This window comes from Ciona intestinalis, chromosome 1 (genome assembly GCF_000224145.3).
Source record: "Ciona intestinalis chromosome 1, KH, whole genome shotgun sequence".
NCBI lineage: Eukaryota > Metazoa > Chordata > Ascidiacea > Phlebobranchia > Cionidae > Ciona > Ciona intestinalis.
In genome coordinates, this window is record NC_020166.2 from 6455003 (window position 1) to 6470322 (window position 15320).

A 15320-nucleotide genomic window follows, 5' to 3' on the forward strand; every position below is an offset into this window, starting at 1 on the left:
CCAAGAGAAGTTGAGTTGACAATGAGCTGGGCTTAAGTTGTGTCTGGTTATGGTTGGGACTATAAAATCTGTACAAAAGAAGTCAATTTTGTAGTGACAGTGAGGTTGGGAGGTATTGTCAAAACAAGGTACTAAGAAAAGATAGACAAAACATGAAGAAAATATGGCCAAAACATAGGAAAATAAATTGAACAAATTATGGAAAAAAAATAAACAAATGATGGAAATAAATTGGACAAAACATTAAAAAACCTGAACAGAAATCGGATCAAACATGAACAAATTAGAAAAAAAACATGAACTTAACATGAACTGTTTTGTTCAAAACATATTCTTTAATATTTTTCCATGATCTGTTCATGTTTTTCCTTTTTTTCCGACAAAACATGTAAAAAAATTTGACAAAACATTGGACACAACCTCTAAAAATATTTTTGTTCTTGGAAAAAAACATAGTAAAAAAATGGACATCAGTTGGATAAAATTGGACTAAACATTTACAAAGAAGGGTATATATGACTACTGATGTGCCCGAGTATGCGTATATTGGACCAATTCTTATAAAAAAGTTTTTTAATTTTTAAGCTTTATGAACTTACTGTAAATTTCCAGATTTTTGTGTTACTTAAATCTGTATAGTGTTTACACTAGATTAACTCTAAATTTCCTACATTTCGTGAACTTTCCAAATTAGTGATATCTCACAAGTTTGTCTCTACCTTACCATGTATTTTCTAAAGACTAGCTGAAACATTTTTGTATGTATGAAACAACGAATTCATTTTTTAAGTGTTGCTGTATTGTTGTTAATTTATTGGTTACTATGGTAAAATCGTCAAGAAAAACTCTATGAACTAACGAGTAACAGAGGATTGAACATTAAGTATAAAAGTACAGTTCACTACAAAATAATAAAATATTTGCGAAACCATGTTTGACACAAAGAAACTTTACATTTGGTCATCATAGAACCCACTATATATTTACCATGAAAGTCACAGTGTACATTAGAGATATACTTCTTGCCAACAAGCCTATGCTGCAACTCTATATACTAAACATTTAATTATGTGGCTGTGGCTGGAGGTCCGGTGCCAGGACGAAGCCACGGCTCCGTGTCAATGGTATTTATGGAAGGTGGCCTTTCATCAGTGGGCCGTGGAGCTGAAACGGAGGTTCCTTTCCTTGGTCTGCGTGCGTTTGGCTGGAATGTATCTGGTGTGTCAGGGAGATCTGATCGATGTTGGTTGACGAAACGATCAAGTATATCATCAGGATCCGTAAGTGAAACCTCATCTCCTGTAAATGTTAAGAGATAAAGTTACATATGTGTCAGGGGTTATATATTATATATTAAAGTGCATCTCTGATATTGCTTCATACAACTTTATGCACATCTAAAACATACCGTAGAAAGTTGGACTATAAGCATTTTAACAAGATCAAAATCATGTGGAGCATTTTTTCAAAATTCCAAGACCAATGTAAATTTGTAGTAAAGGTTTTTAAAAATTGTTAAAATATCCTTTTTAAAATTAAGGTGTACGGTACACAATTTACAATTGCATAGATTGCACTAGCACCCTGCATCCCATGGTTGGCGGCTCAGAGTTAGTCGTTAGAACAAACTTTTAATAAAATAATAAGCCTATTAAATGAAAGTAGAGCTTTATTATCCTTACAACAACAGATATCAGAGTTAACGCCAAGGTTTTATTCCAACAGCCACCATATTAAATTAGTCTGCTATAATTAACTCATTTTTTACTGAGTTATTATTTTAAAAATTTTCTGAAACGTATCATTTTCAATACGAGAATTTTAACGCAAGAATTTTCCTGGGTTTTATGGAAGTTATAAATATTTAATTTTTTGAGTGAGCTAATATTAAAATAATGCTAAAACCTGTCAGTTGTTTCAGTTTATCCAATCTGTTTTCATTCCGGTTTGCAAGTCTGTCCACATCAAGTGTGGCAAGCGATGTCAATGAGTTGATGGAGTAGCTATCAGGTGCTCTGTATGTCAAACCTTCATCCTGCTAAAATATAAGGTTCATCAACAAAGTTACATACTTGGTAACTCGTAAGCTGGTATAAGGTGTATGAAACAGAACAATTGTGTAACGACTGTCAATTTCTAGCCACGCGGGGATAAAGTAAGTTACATTACATTCATATATAAAATTAAAGAAGAATTAAATGTTGTGAGTGATAATATGTTTCAAACCTCATTTCGTTTTGAGATTCTTCTTCTTTCACGGGCAGAAATTTTCCTGAGGAGAAAAATAAATAATTAAATGGACATTTGCATAAACCCTGTTTAAAGTAATTATAAAAATTTAGAGTATAGTATATAGTAGGGTAGGGAAAGATTGGACGTCTTTAGTAGATAAAATCCAAATATCGTGATCCTGTTTCAAACAATAAACAATGGTCTATGGGAGTTGTTGGGATACGTTTTTTTTTCTTTGTTTACTACCAAATGGGGTGAGAAAATAGAATGGAAAGGAGTCCCATCTTCCCCCACCCTTATATATATAAGTACAAAAAGCCGGTCATAAATGTTTTAGTACAATTAAAAAGAATACAAATAAAACTGTTTTATTAAAACAATTACACTGGAAAATGAATGTCTCTTAAAAATATTAAAAATGCAGACCCCCAAAAAACATTACAAGTGATTTTATACGAACCTGCCAGCACGTGAAGATGGAAACGAAGGTGGTTGATTCTCCACATCATCTGTATCAGGTATAGGGATGTATGTGGAGTCAGCTTCAAGTAGTGAAGCATATGAATCAGATGGTGGCTGGAATGAAATAGATTTATTTAAAGAGTTATACGAGTACATTGGTGCCAATAACACATACGGGTACACATCAACCAACAACATAACGCAATAAAACATGATTTTAACGCTTAGGTGCAGAGCTGGTAGGTTTAAATTTATTCTGGGGTACGGAATCAATCTATTTTTAAACTATGGTACGCGTACCACAAGTGTTGTTCCAGGTGGTATGCGAGTAACTTATTAAGTTCACACCTAACAATCGCAAATGACATTTTAGTTTTTGTTATATGTCCTAAGCATGTTTTATTTGTATCATATACGTGAGCGTGAAGTTTCATGCTATTTTTCTTGGTGTATTAAAACATTGGGTAAAACATGGTTTCTTTGTAAAGAAATGGATTGTCATTTATGACATAATAACTCGGTAAAAGCAGCTTTTGTGCTATGTTTTTATTTTCATTAAGGGTGTATTCATTAAACATTTTCCCTTAGTTTTTTTTCATTTTGTAAAATTAGCCAACAAAGTCGTCATTTGATTTTTATATATGCATAATATTTAGTTAAAATCTAAATAATTTATTTTGCTGCGTAAAAAAAATAAAAAAAAGTTAGTTTAAAAAAGGGTTAAAAAGCTTTATGCTGTCTTAAATATAAGCAGCTCCCTTGTATTTAGCACTAATTACGATAAGAGAGAATCCATTTCTACTGCTCTTGGTTGGCGATTTCCTGCTGTATTCAGGTTGATCCATATGTTTATTGGTTCTAGTGGAATAAATAAAAATATTTGACAACAATTAGTCATTATTTGAGTAAAAAACTAAAATGAGAATTTTAAAAATATTAACACAATTAAAAAATATGTAGTAGAAAGAACAATATTTTTTAATTTAAACATTTTTTAATAACTTACACTCATGTAGAACAAAAAGCAGCACCATAAAAAGTTTATTTTAAACACATTTATTAATACTAATAATAAAAAAAACTTTTATTTGTCTCATCGATTACAGTAGCAAAGAATTTTGTTGTTAAAACAGTTGTTAAAAACACTTACAGTTAAAAAACATATTTACATTCAATTGGAAGGAAATAGACTTGGTTGTCGCACCTATTTTAGAGCCATTGTTATAAATTCAGTAATTTGTCAAAATAATTAATTCTAATTTTGAACCTTAATGTTTCCAACTTTTGAAGTTGATTTTTGATAAGTTGTTGTTGTTGTTGTTCGAGAGAGTTTGCGTCTTTGGGAGTTTCTGGATGTTCGATTCGGAACATTCTAAGTGATGCTGTGTCATCTTGTCTGAAACGTTTATTATAATTTGTAAAGTTGTTTAATGAAAGCACTATTGTCGAATTTTTTAAAGGGAAAGAAAGACATTTTTTTAAAAGAAAATTTTTAAATAGTTGTCAAAAAAAACACCACAACTTTTAAATAAAACTGCCAAATGGTGCTCCAAAAAAAAGTTGTGATACAGTAAAAATTAGCCAGTTTATTGGAACATATCATTTATTAAATTTGCAGCCTAATTTGATAAAAACAGATTGATATTTTTTTGGAAAAAAACTTTATATTTGGCAGTCACCTGTATATACTATTATTAAAAATACATTCGTCTAAAAAAATGAGATAAACACATTATACAAACTCTTCAATGTTTTTTTTTTAAATTAAAAATGCAATTGGGTAAAACCATTATTCACACAAACACAACACCCGATATATTGAACCTGTGTTTAAAATCAGTGAATTCTTTAAGAGCATTTGAGCTTGGTCGTTCCACAGTGGGTGGTCGACGAACTTGTACGGGTCGCTGTCGTGTTCGCGATAAATCAACCAAAGTTTCTGTTTTACTGAAATTTTAAAACAATTCAAATTACATCAGCACTTTTTTTTAATGTGTGGCTAATAATTAGTGACTACTGGGTTGGAGCGATTACTGTTAAGTGTCTTGCCCAAGAACACATACACCCACAATGGTAGCAAAGACGAGCCTTGAACCCATTACCTCTGGGTTTGAGGCAGGCGTGCTAACCACTTTTCCACTGCGCTGGACAAGATACCATGTGACAAAAGTTATACATTTTAAATTATGTTTGATAAGGAAATTCATGCTTATACAAACAGCTAATCATATGAATTCAATTTGACATTTATTTAAAAAAGCCGTAACACCTCGGAAAAGTCCTCAAAACTTAAAAGTCAAAAAATGAAAAAGCATCTACTAAGACAAAGAAAACATTGATTCTCACATGGGAACTTGTTTATAAGATGAAGTATCTGTTGAACGTAGTTGAGTTTCAATTCTTCGTTGTTCGCTAAGAAGTTGCTTTCTCAAAGCTGATAACTCGCGTGAAATACGTTTCGATTCTAAATGGAATAATAAGGTAATAAAGAGATGATGACTTTCTAAAGTTTGGAACCAGAGTTGTTTAATATTTGTAGTGATGGAATTTATGTCTACGTTAATATTTAAAAAAATTTACAAACTAACAGATAAAAACAATAAAAGATGTAGAAAATTTTGAAGTCTTGTGTTATTCTGTTATTCCCAATCAAGGTTAGGAATATTTCACCAAGCAACAGACCACATGACTAACCTCTTGATTTTTCCGGTCGAGCTTCCACCACTGGTGAGCGTGCTCGCTCATAATGTACTCGCTCTCTCGCCACCTGGGGGCGTGGTGGAGTAGTTGATCTTTTAAAAAAAAAGTTTGACAAAACATACAATATGTTTAACAACACTTTACGACAAATTAATATTTATTTTTTAGTTGTAATAAAGTTCATATTTTATTAACATAGGTTTACCTCTGTGTAATTTGTGAACGATAAGTGTTTTGTGCCGACTCTTGTTGTTGTTGTTGTGAACCATGAAGTTCCTTAGAATGGATAGGAGGAGATTTTGGTTTCTGCAAAATATTAAAATAAGTTGGTTTCTGTAAAATATAAAAATACTCACTTGAGCATGACTACTTACATTCAGTCGCTCTTGTAGTTCTCTTTCTTTCTCCTTTGATCGCTCCTGCTCCAACCTCTCTTGCTCCTCTTTCCTAATCCTTTCACCTTCTTTTCTCTTTTCCTCGAGTGCTCTTTGCATTTCTTCATTTTCTTTGCGTTTCTAAAACCCCCAAAAAAATAAAAACAACTAACACCCATTATATAAGATGGACACACCTGCTCAATCTTTTCTCTTTGCTTCCTCTTCTCATTCTCATATTCCTCCTGCATTCTTCGGTTCTGCTCCTCCATCCTCTTCTCCTCCTTTTCATCCTCAATCCTCTGTTTCTCTTTCCTCTCATCTTCCAATCTCCTCCGTTCTTCAATCTAAAGTGAATACAAGGTTAAAGTGAAAAAATGCAAAAAAAATTACCTTTAGGGCAATAAAAACTAAAAAGTCAAAAACCTACTTTAGATATGTTAAACACCCCTCATTAATTTCATCAATTACGATACAGCGCAAAAGTCATCAATCAAAAATCTGAAAGTCAAACACCTAGGGATAAATCCCAGATCTATGTACATAGTTTAGTATTATGCACACAGTAAATACAAGCGTCACAAATGCAACATAACTGCTTTTCATAAAACAGACATTTGAACAAACAAAATATATTTCCACCTGTTTCTGCAAGTTCTCCTTGTATATATCCTTCTGTGACTTTTGTTCCACAGTTTCCTTCATTTCAAATGGATTGCTTCGTCCAAACCTTGGAGATAAAGCTGATCCAAAATCCTGCTGTTGGTAAAAGTTATTTGAATGTTAGAAACATTATAAAACAAATATAAATGTATAGCTTGCAAAAAAATTGCAATAAGTAAAATTGTGAATTTTAGTTTACAATTTTTATGAGTATATTAGATTTAGTGACAAAAACACACCTATACAAGTTACAACAAACGTCACACAAAAAAATGTGGACGACATCTTTTTTTAATGTTAATTGTTTTATTAACAAAACCTTCCAAACTACTTTACACTATCACGAATGATACACAAAACAAAACAACAAAATTTCACTTAATGTTGAATAACTAACTTTGTTTTTGTTTACTACAATCACATAAAACAGTATTGAGCCTTAAATTGACATTTTTTTAATAAACACAATCTAAGAAAAATCTACATTAGTTCAAGTTAATATATTTAACTTTATTCAACTATGAGTATGTACAATCACTACAATGCATACACACCTGTCCTCTTGGTGAAAAACTTTGTTTCATCTCCTCAACATTGGTTGCTTGTCTTTCCCGAACAACCTCGGCAGCTTTGTTCGGATCGCGAACCAAATCTTCATTCTCGAGATGCATTTGCCGTAAATCAGCTAAAATTTAAAAAAAATGTTGCAAAAAAGATCAAATTCCATAAAATAGTAATTAAGAATTAACATAACAAAAATTTAAGTATTATATGTCTATTCACCATTTGTAATTTTTCCATTTAATATTTTATTAATTTGTGAAACAATAAAAAACAACTCCTTCTGCCAGTTTTTGGAAAACTTTGTTTCTACAAGCATAACTATTGAAATTCTTCTATCCGAATACCATGAATGGTATTTAACCGAGAAAACACGCGACTCACAAACAAGATTTCCATGAATATCTCGCATAGGAGCACCAGCCCCTCCCTTCCCCCATGGATTATAATTCTGCGCCTCCATCTCAATCTTCCTATCATATCGCTCCTGCTCCTCCTTGGCAGCTTTCGCTTTCTTCTCCTTTAAACTCATCTGGAACATCAGAATCATACTCGTTACGGCACATGCCGATTGGCACATGGCACACGCCTATTGGCACATGGCACACAATGACTAGCACATGACACATGCCGATTGGCACATGGCACCCTCCAATTGGCACATGGCACACAACAATTGGCACAACCCCAGGATATGTTTCGGAAGCAAACGACTCTATGACCAAAAAACAAACAAACAAAGTATTTTAGTAGCAACAACAAAATAAACTGTTGTGCGATCGGTTTCCCAAATCTGGCCATGATCTACAGATCTAGCACTTATAATGTTAAACAATTTTGTTGCAGTGCTGCTACGGACGAAGCTAACAATAATTGAGTCCAATTCATGGAACCAAACATATTATATTTTACCCATTACGAAAATCATCATTATTTTATTTAAATTATAAAAACTCTGTTATTTTTTAACACATTTAATTAAACATATAGGCAACAAAGTATTACAAAAATGCAGGATTTTTGGATTTTATTTTTTAGTTAAAAATGCAACAAACGTACCTGTTCCCTCAGTTCTTCTTGATAAGTCAACATCTTCTCCCTCTTCATCTGTCCATCTCTGCTTTCATCGGATACCAGACTCGACTCAACGTTGCTACCAGTTCTTCTACTGCTTAGAATGCTGAAGAAATAAAAAGGTAAAACATGAAAAATTAACCTTCTGGCGCCATCAAGAGTCTGTATCTCTTGTTTCCACAAATACAAATTCAAAAATCAAAGATAAAATTCAACGGAAACAAAAGCTGGTTTTTAATTTTAGTTTTCATTACGGTATTTTGTGCTTGGCAAATATTGTTAAATACTATGACAGATAGCATCAACTAAAATTATATAAATGTTTGCATTTATACATTACCTTTTTTGGCTTGGTTCATGAGATGACCTTGCAGCAATAGAATCAGAGGCTAAAAATAGAAAATCAAATTACGTGCAATCATATATAAGTTTTCAGTTAGTTACATTATTAAATAACAAAATCATAAAAAAGAATGCATAAATACCAACTGCAGAATTATTTTTTTAATTTACAGCTATATATTTAACTAGAAGCAATATTAACTATTGATAAAAAAAGTTACCTGGGTTTTTATAACTTCCCGCACGCTGGTGAGACCCCTGGTTGAAACCCAGGCTGTGGGTAATTCATAGGGGGTGGGTAGGACGCGGGTGGAGGGGCTCCACTGCCCACGTCGAGCGGATTACGAGCCCCGTAGTAATAATAAGCTTCATCGTATTGGGAGGGAAACTGCTGGGGCATCGGTTGGTAGAAACTGAGGAAATGGAGATAATATTAGAATATATAGAAAGGTCAAGGTGGAAAAGAATGTTTATTCTATTTACTCATCCAATTTGGTGGTAAACAAAGAACATTCAAAGAATTATAAAACCGTATCCCTACGACTTCTATAGACCATTGTTAATTGTTTAAAACACGATCAGGATCTTTGGATAATGGGTGGTAAAGGTGTCTCATCTTTCCCTACCCTACTATACATATTAAATGTTAAATGGGTTAGTTCATTTTGATGAAGACATTTTATTTTATAAAAGTCATGTACATTTAATTAACATACTAGTAATATAAACTGGTCAGTGGCGCAGCCAGGTGGGTGTTTAGGGTCGCGACCCCCCCCCCCTTATAAACCCCCCGAAAAAAAAATTGAAAAAACTAATTTAAAAAAAACTTTGAAATTTTTTTGATTAACCCCTTCTTCCCCTTATTTTTTCTGGCTGCGCCACTGGTAGTGGTAGTATGACACAACACTAGGTGCATGAAATCTACAACTAACTTAGGTTTAGGTGGTGGATAATATCCATATGCTGGCCGTGGTAACTTTTGTCTTTCTTCTTCACTACTGCTGTCCGAGGATTCACTTTTAAAAGTTGTTCTGTTAGAAAAATAAAAATTAAATTTAGGCGAGGGTTTATATTGAAAAATATGGTGTCTACTGCTACACAACTGGTTACTTATCTCATTGTTAAAAGTCTGATATGTTTTTCAATAAATTTAAACATTTTAGTTACTTAATTTAAGTTTTAGACACTGATTTTTTGTAGTTTTAGATAGACATGATAGCTTAACATAATTAAAGACAGATCATTACTTTTTCTTTCCTTTCTTTTTAGGTTTCTCCACCTTATGCGGTGAATCTGGTCGTTTGTTGCTTGGTTTACGTGGTGTTATCTCCTGTATGAAGAAGAAGATGTGAAATGCTTTGTAATTTGGTGGCATGGACACATCTTAGTTTGATCAATGCAAAAGTCAAAGTGTTTAAAACTATCATGCAGTCCAACAAAAGCAAAAAGTGTTTTGTCACTAATAATAAATAATAAAGTAGCTTTGGTTTTTTGGTTTGATAACAGGCACTAAAAAATAGTATTACATATGAAAAATTTTATAAAGAGTATTATAAAGAATACTGATTCTTACCTTAATGTCACGATCATTTGCACCAGAAGCATCAATCCTTAGTTCCAACTCCTTCTCCCTATAAAGCATAAACATGTTACTAAGTAGAGAAATTATTGTGAACCAAATTAGAAAACGAAAAAAATAAATATTTTATTAGTGTAGATGACTAAGTTCAGAAGAAGCATTAAACAAAGTTTCTCCCAGCAAGCTTAAACATTTTGTGAGGTTAGGACTTAACATTATGCATATAAAATGTGGCAAATTGTGAATTGTGCAGAAATCAAAAGTTTCTTGTCATGTTCCGACACCAGACCTTACTCATAAGAAATAGAATGAAAATACAGGTTAAAAATTGATATACCGTTTCCTGTTTAAATCTTTTTGTTCCATTTGCTTCTGTAATTCAAACTTATATTCATCTTTTCTTCTCTGTACAGTGTTAGCACTTGTCACTTTGCCAATCTGTAAACCTGCGTTTTGGAATTAAATGTTAAAAAAGTTAAATCAACATGTTAAAACTTAAACACAAATATTTATTTTAAAATAACACAGAATACAGTTTGCCTTGAATAGCTTTAAATAATTCATTGGTACATTTTTAAAAAAAATGTAAAAATATTTGTCATAAAAAAATTTCTTTAAAGAATTTTGTCAAATATAGTAGGGTGGGGGAAGTTGAGACACCTTTTTATTCTATTTCTCGTCTTATTTGGTAGTAAACCAAGGAGATTCAAAACTTTTTTTTCATGACTTTCACAGAGCGTTGTTAATTGTTTAAAACACAGCTGGGGTATTTGAACATTTTATCTTTAATGTGTCCCGTCTTACCCCACTCTACTAGTACTATTTATATTTTAAAAAATCAAAACAAAAGCACATCCAGATAAAACTATTACCTGTGAATTCTTGCTCAGGGGGAGCCGACTTTGACCGAAGATCATTTTCTTTATCATTGTTTATTATATTTGATCTTCTAACTACATCTCGATTTTGAGCGGAATTTAATCTTCGTTTGCTCTCAGGTGGCTCCTATAGTCGACCCAAATAACAACAAATTACTGAGTGATTTTTAATAAAAATGAGTAGAACTAGAAACGTGGCACAAATTTATGCCTCTATGCGAAAAATGTTGTTGTTATCCATATAGTGTGTGTGTGTGAGTTTCTGGGTTGTTTTAAAGTGCATTGTGCAAAAAAAAACTTTACACTATCAATAAAATTAAGTTACGAGCTACAAAAACAAAAATAAAAGAATGTTTTCTTTAATTATTAAATAATTATATATTCCTCAAACCTGTGGTGGTCGAACTCTTTCAAATAATGACTCATCGTCTTCGTCACTCTCTTCATAACGTTGAGTCATTCTCTTTCTTTGTCTTCTCGCTCGTAATTTTCGGAGCAATATTTCTTCTTCCTCTTCTAAGCTGTCAGGTTCATCATAATAGCGATCATGATATCTTGGTCTGAAAATAAAGGTAGGGTAAATTACTCAGATATTTGTTGGGTTCATATGTTATCTGGAAGCTTTTAATATAAAAATGATTAGCCAGTGTACTATTCTTAGTCAGAAAATTGTGGAATAAACATTTTAAATTCAAGATGCACACAAACTAAATTGTTATTTTACAAAAAAACGCAAAACATGATTGAATCTCAAAATGTACAGTCCGGATAAAATTGTTTTGTCTGCCACAAAGCTCTTCTATTAAATATAAAATAATGCCTAATTTTCTTTTTTTTAAAACAAATGATTAGCATTGGATCATTATATAAGGAAGTCGCAAAAATAATTTTTTCTGGCAAATAAGATTTTTTCTATCGTAAAAAAAAATCACTTTAAACTCATGACAGCAAACAGAAAACCCTGTGTTGTTGTTACCTTCGTTTTGGAAGATGTTTCATTCTTCTTCCATGTCTATCTTCATCATCATCTAATTCAACATATTTTCTTCGTGGTTTTTCCCTAAATAACACACAATAAATCGGTCTTAAATTCTTTTTTTTATGAAATGTTTACACTTACCAAATACCTTTATAATCAATATTTGTATTTCTAAATAAATAAAGTGTCAAATTTCCAAAACAAATATATACATTATTCAGAACAGCCAACACAGCCCAACCCTATCCAGCCACCAAGCTCATAAATAAAACAAAAACATATATTTAAACCGCAATAAAGCCACAGATGAATAAAACATAACAAACACTGCACAATCATTAGCACCTGTAAAGCACTCGGTCATCCAATTCATCTTCTTCTTCATTTCTATAAACTTTCTCTTGTCGTCTTTTTCTCTCCAACAGATCTTGATACGATTCTTTGACTTCTTCCCGTTTTGTTGCTTGGTTTGTCTGTTAAGTTAACATAAATACAGTAATACAATAGTATATATAAATATTTCAGTGCACTTTTACAGTAAATCTTTCCATTCAACCATCAACCTTATTACACTAATTATCATAAGCTACACTACTATTTCTACAAGAAAGAGTCTAAAATAGAGTGCTATACTGCTATTTACTAATTACACCTACAAAATCTACATAAAAAGTAGGAAAAACTTTTGAAAAAGTAAAACCACTAATTCAACTATATGCACTAAACCTTTTGGAAAGCTAGTCATTCACCAATAAGCAAACAAACATTATTGTTAATTTATCTATACATTGAAGAATGAGACATTTGTATAAACAAGCATAGACAGGAAATAAATTTGGCATCTTTTACCAGCCGACAATATTGTTATAAACAATTATCACACAGACAGAACATGTTAAAAATTTATACCAATTTTAATAAATATTGTATAAAATGATTTTGTAAATTTTTTTGTCCTTATAATACTTTAAAAAGATAGGACAGGAATCTAAAAGAGAAAATAGAGCTTAGATTCTAAAATAATATTGACCCAAGATTTCTACTTGAATTATTCTAATGTATCTGCTGTGCTTTCTACATGCCTTGTGTGAGAGACTCTCACTGTGCACAACTATACGCTATCTGCTAAGCAGTAGCTTACACCATGTAATTGATTAGATGGATCGTGTGGCACTGGCACAGATATTGCTGTGGCTTGGGGGGCAAGTCTTTCAGGAGAAAGACCTTGCTTGGTCATTCTCTCCAAGTCAGCCTTTTCTTTGTTAGCTTTAAATTGATTGTATTCTCGATTTCTTTCCAACATAAGTCGCTCCTGTTTTCGGCGGTTTTAAATCAAGTTTCAGTTTATAAAAAATTCCCACACACAAGAAGAATAGTTTAACCATTATTATAGAAGTATATCAATGGGAATAATGACACCTTTACTGGCTAAGATGAAAAGTAAGACCATTGCCAAACCATATAGAAATGAAACTAATCTATATAATAATGAGCAAAGGTACAAATGACATAAAACAATATGACAAACCTTTATTTTACGTACAAAAAAAGATCAAACACTAAAACACAACCTCAGTAGATATTACAAACTGTTTCTGTTAGACATAATGAAAATAAAACGGTTGTTTTTTCAACATAAGTTTTTATTTTAGTGTCCTATTCAGAATTATCTTTTCACAGTAAACTGTACATGACTGCGAAATAAAACTTGAATAAAATGTTAAAAGTCAAAATAAAATTAAATTTGCTGGAAAAGCGGTTTTATATTTATACGCCCAAACTAGATTAGTAGCCATATAGAATTTCCCCAGAACACCCGGATAAAATATTCGATCCCTTGCTTAATAAACCAACCTTTGCACTGAGATGATCACGGATTGGTAAACTTAACCCAAGATCATTAGGATCAGATTTTCCAGGAAGTTCCTTCACAAAATTTTCTGCATGTTTGCCTCGAATACCAGTGGTACGGACTTGTTTCTAAACAAAATATAGATATTTATATATATATATAATATATATATTGACATACTTTATATTTTGTGAGATTGCTTCAGTGGTATAGGATTAGATTTTGTAATATTTTTAACATATTAGGAGCCTTCTGTTTTATGCCTCCAAAGCTATTACAAATTACTTTGCTTAATCTTTGCAATATTATAGTAGGGTTGAAGAAGATGTGACACATTTTCTTATATTTTTTTTTTTGACACATTTTCTTATATTATATTTTCTTGTCTCATTTGCCAGTAAAAAAAGGTATTATAAAACCGTATCTTCATGACTCCCATAGAATGTTGTAAATTGTAAACCTGATTAGGATATTTGGAAAATATGGGGTAAAGATATCCCGTCTTTCCCCACCCCACCCTACCCTAATATATGATTTTTTGCTAGTAAGTAGAAATAGCATAGTAATGAAATATATCATTTCGGACAAGATAGTTTCTTTACTTATAACCTATATATATATATATATATATATATATATTATACACATTATTAAATTTACCTCCGCCAATGCTTTCCTGTATTCAAGTCTCAATTCTTCCTTCAACTTTTCCTTCTGCTTCAAATAGTCTTCACCAAGTTTAAATAGTTGTGGAGTTGGAGGTTTCATTTTAACAGCTTGTTGTTGTTGTTTTGTGTCGAAATGTTTTGATATACTTTCTGTGACTTCATTGTTGTTTGCTTCAAGAGGTCGACGAGATTTCTGCAATTTAAAATTTGTAAACTTTATGTAAACTTTGTAAAATTAACATAATCAAACAAGGTAAAATCATAAGCTGAATTCTAATTCACATACATGAATTCACTGAATTGTGAACCTAATTTAAAAAGTCCCATGTGAAAACTTCAAATGATTAAAAGCTGCACAATATTGTAATTATATTACAACGTTAAGATCATCTTTCACTGTTAAAACTAACAAAACACAAAGTGAAAAATACAAAATCTTACCATATGTTGCCGTTTTTCATTCTCATTCATTATATATTCAGTAACAGCTGAAGTTGGGTTCCGGTCAAGTGTATCTCGGTCTCGAGCGATTTTGTTTCGCTGTTCAGCAATAAAACGATCCATGTCATCGTCGTCACGCATTTTCAAAATTTCTATTTCGTAAGCTAAGGTAAAACACTAAATCAAACACTGCATGGACTCTATGTATAATACTCAAGTGATATTGCCGCTAATCAAGGCGCCACAAACCCAATTTAAAACGTAATCGATACCTAACGTGAGATGGATTTCACGTTCTACAAAACAAAATACGAATTAGCGTTTATTGTTACTGGACAACAATCTAACAATAAAGTTCGTCGCCAGGTGCGCCAACTGTAAAACTAATAGAAACATTATACTGTAACTAAAATGCTGTAATCTTTTGGAAATTTTTGCCATGAAAAGCTATGTTAAATATGCATTGCAGTTTTTAAACTTATTGATTCATAGCAAAATTATCATAGTAGTTTGTG

The 15320-nt window shown here is 31.9% G+C and overlaps 2 protein-coding genes across 5 annotated transcripts; both read right to left on the reverse strand.

Annotated features, from left to right (window-relative positions):
* Positions 1-777: 777 nt before the first annotated feature.
* Positions 778-8711, reverse strand: LOC100182459 (centrosome and spindle pole-associated protein 1-like). 4 transcript variants are annotated; one of them, XM_026834497.1, is made up of 18 exons: positions 8630-8711; positions 8407-8455; positions 8052-8172; positions 7377-7524; positions 6986-7116; positions 6411-6524; positions 5966-6115; positions 5769-5909; positions 5600-5700; positions 5389-5486; positions 5041-5158; positions 4519-4641; positions 3962-4090; positions 3474-3552; positions 2693-2808; positions 2227-2272; positions 1906-2038; positions 778-1299 (listed from the first exon to the last, which is right to left on the reverse strand). In XM_026834497.1, the coding sequence occupies exons 3-18, from the start codon at positions 8097-8099 to the stop codon at positions 1067-1069; spliced, it is 1908 nt and encodes a 635-aa protein (XP_026690298.1). In that variant the 5' UTR covers positions 8100-8172; positions 8407-8455; positions 8630-8711; the 3' UTR covers positions 778-1066. The 4 variants fall into 4 exon arrangements, with proteins under 4 accessions (XP_026690298.1, XP_026690287.1, XP_026690292.1 ...); XM_026834486.1 differs by having other exon boundaries at positions 6411-6527; XM_026834491.1 differs by having other exon boundaries at positions 1906-2035; positions 6411-6530.
* Positions 8712-12182: 3471 nt separating this feature from the next.
* LOC108951035 (centrosome and spindle pole associated protein 1-like) lies at positions 12183-15095 on the reverse strand. The gene is made up of 4 exons (XM_026836870.1): positions 14806-15095; positions 14357-14557; positions 13699-13824; positions 12183-12317 (listed from the first exon to the last, which is right to left on the reverse strand). The coding sequence occupies exons 1-4, from the start codon at positions 14944-14946 to the stop codon at positions 12183-12185; spliced, it is 603 nt and encodes a 200-aa protein (XP_026692671.1). The 5' UTR covers positions 14947-15095.
* Positions 15096-15320: the final 225 nt, after the last annotated feature.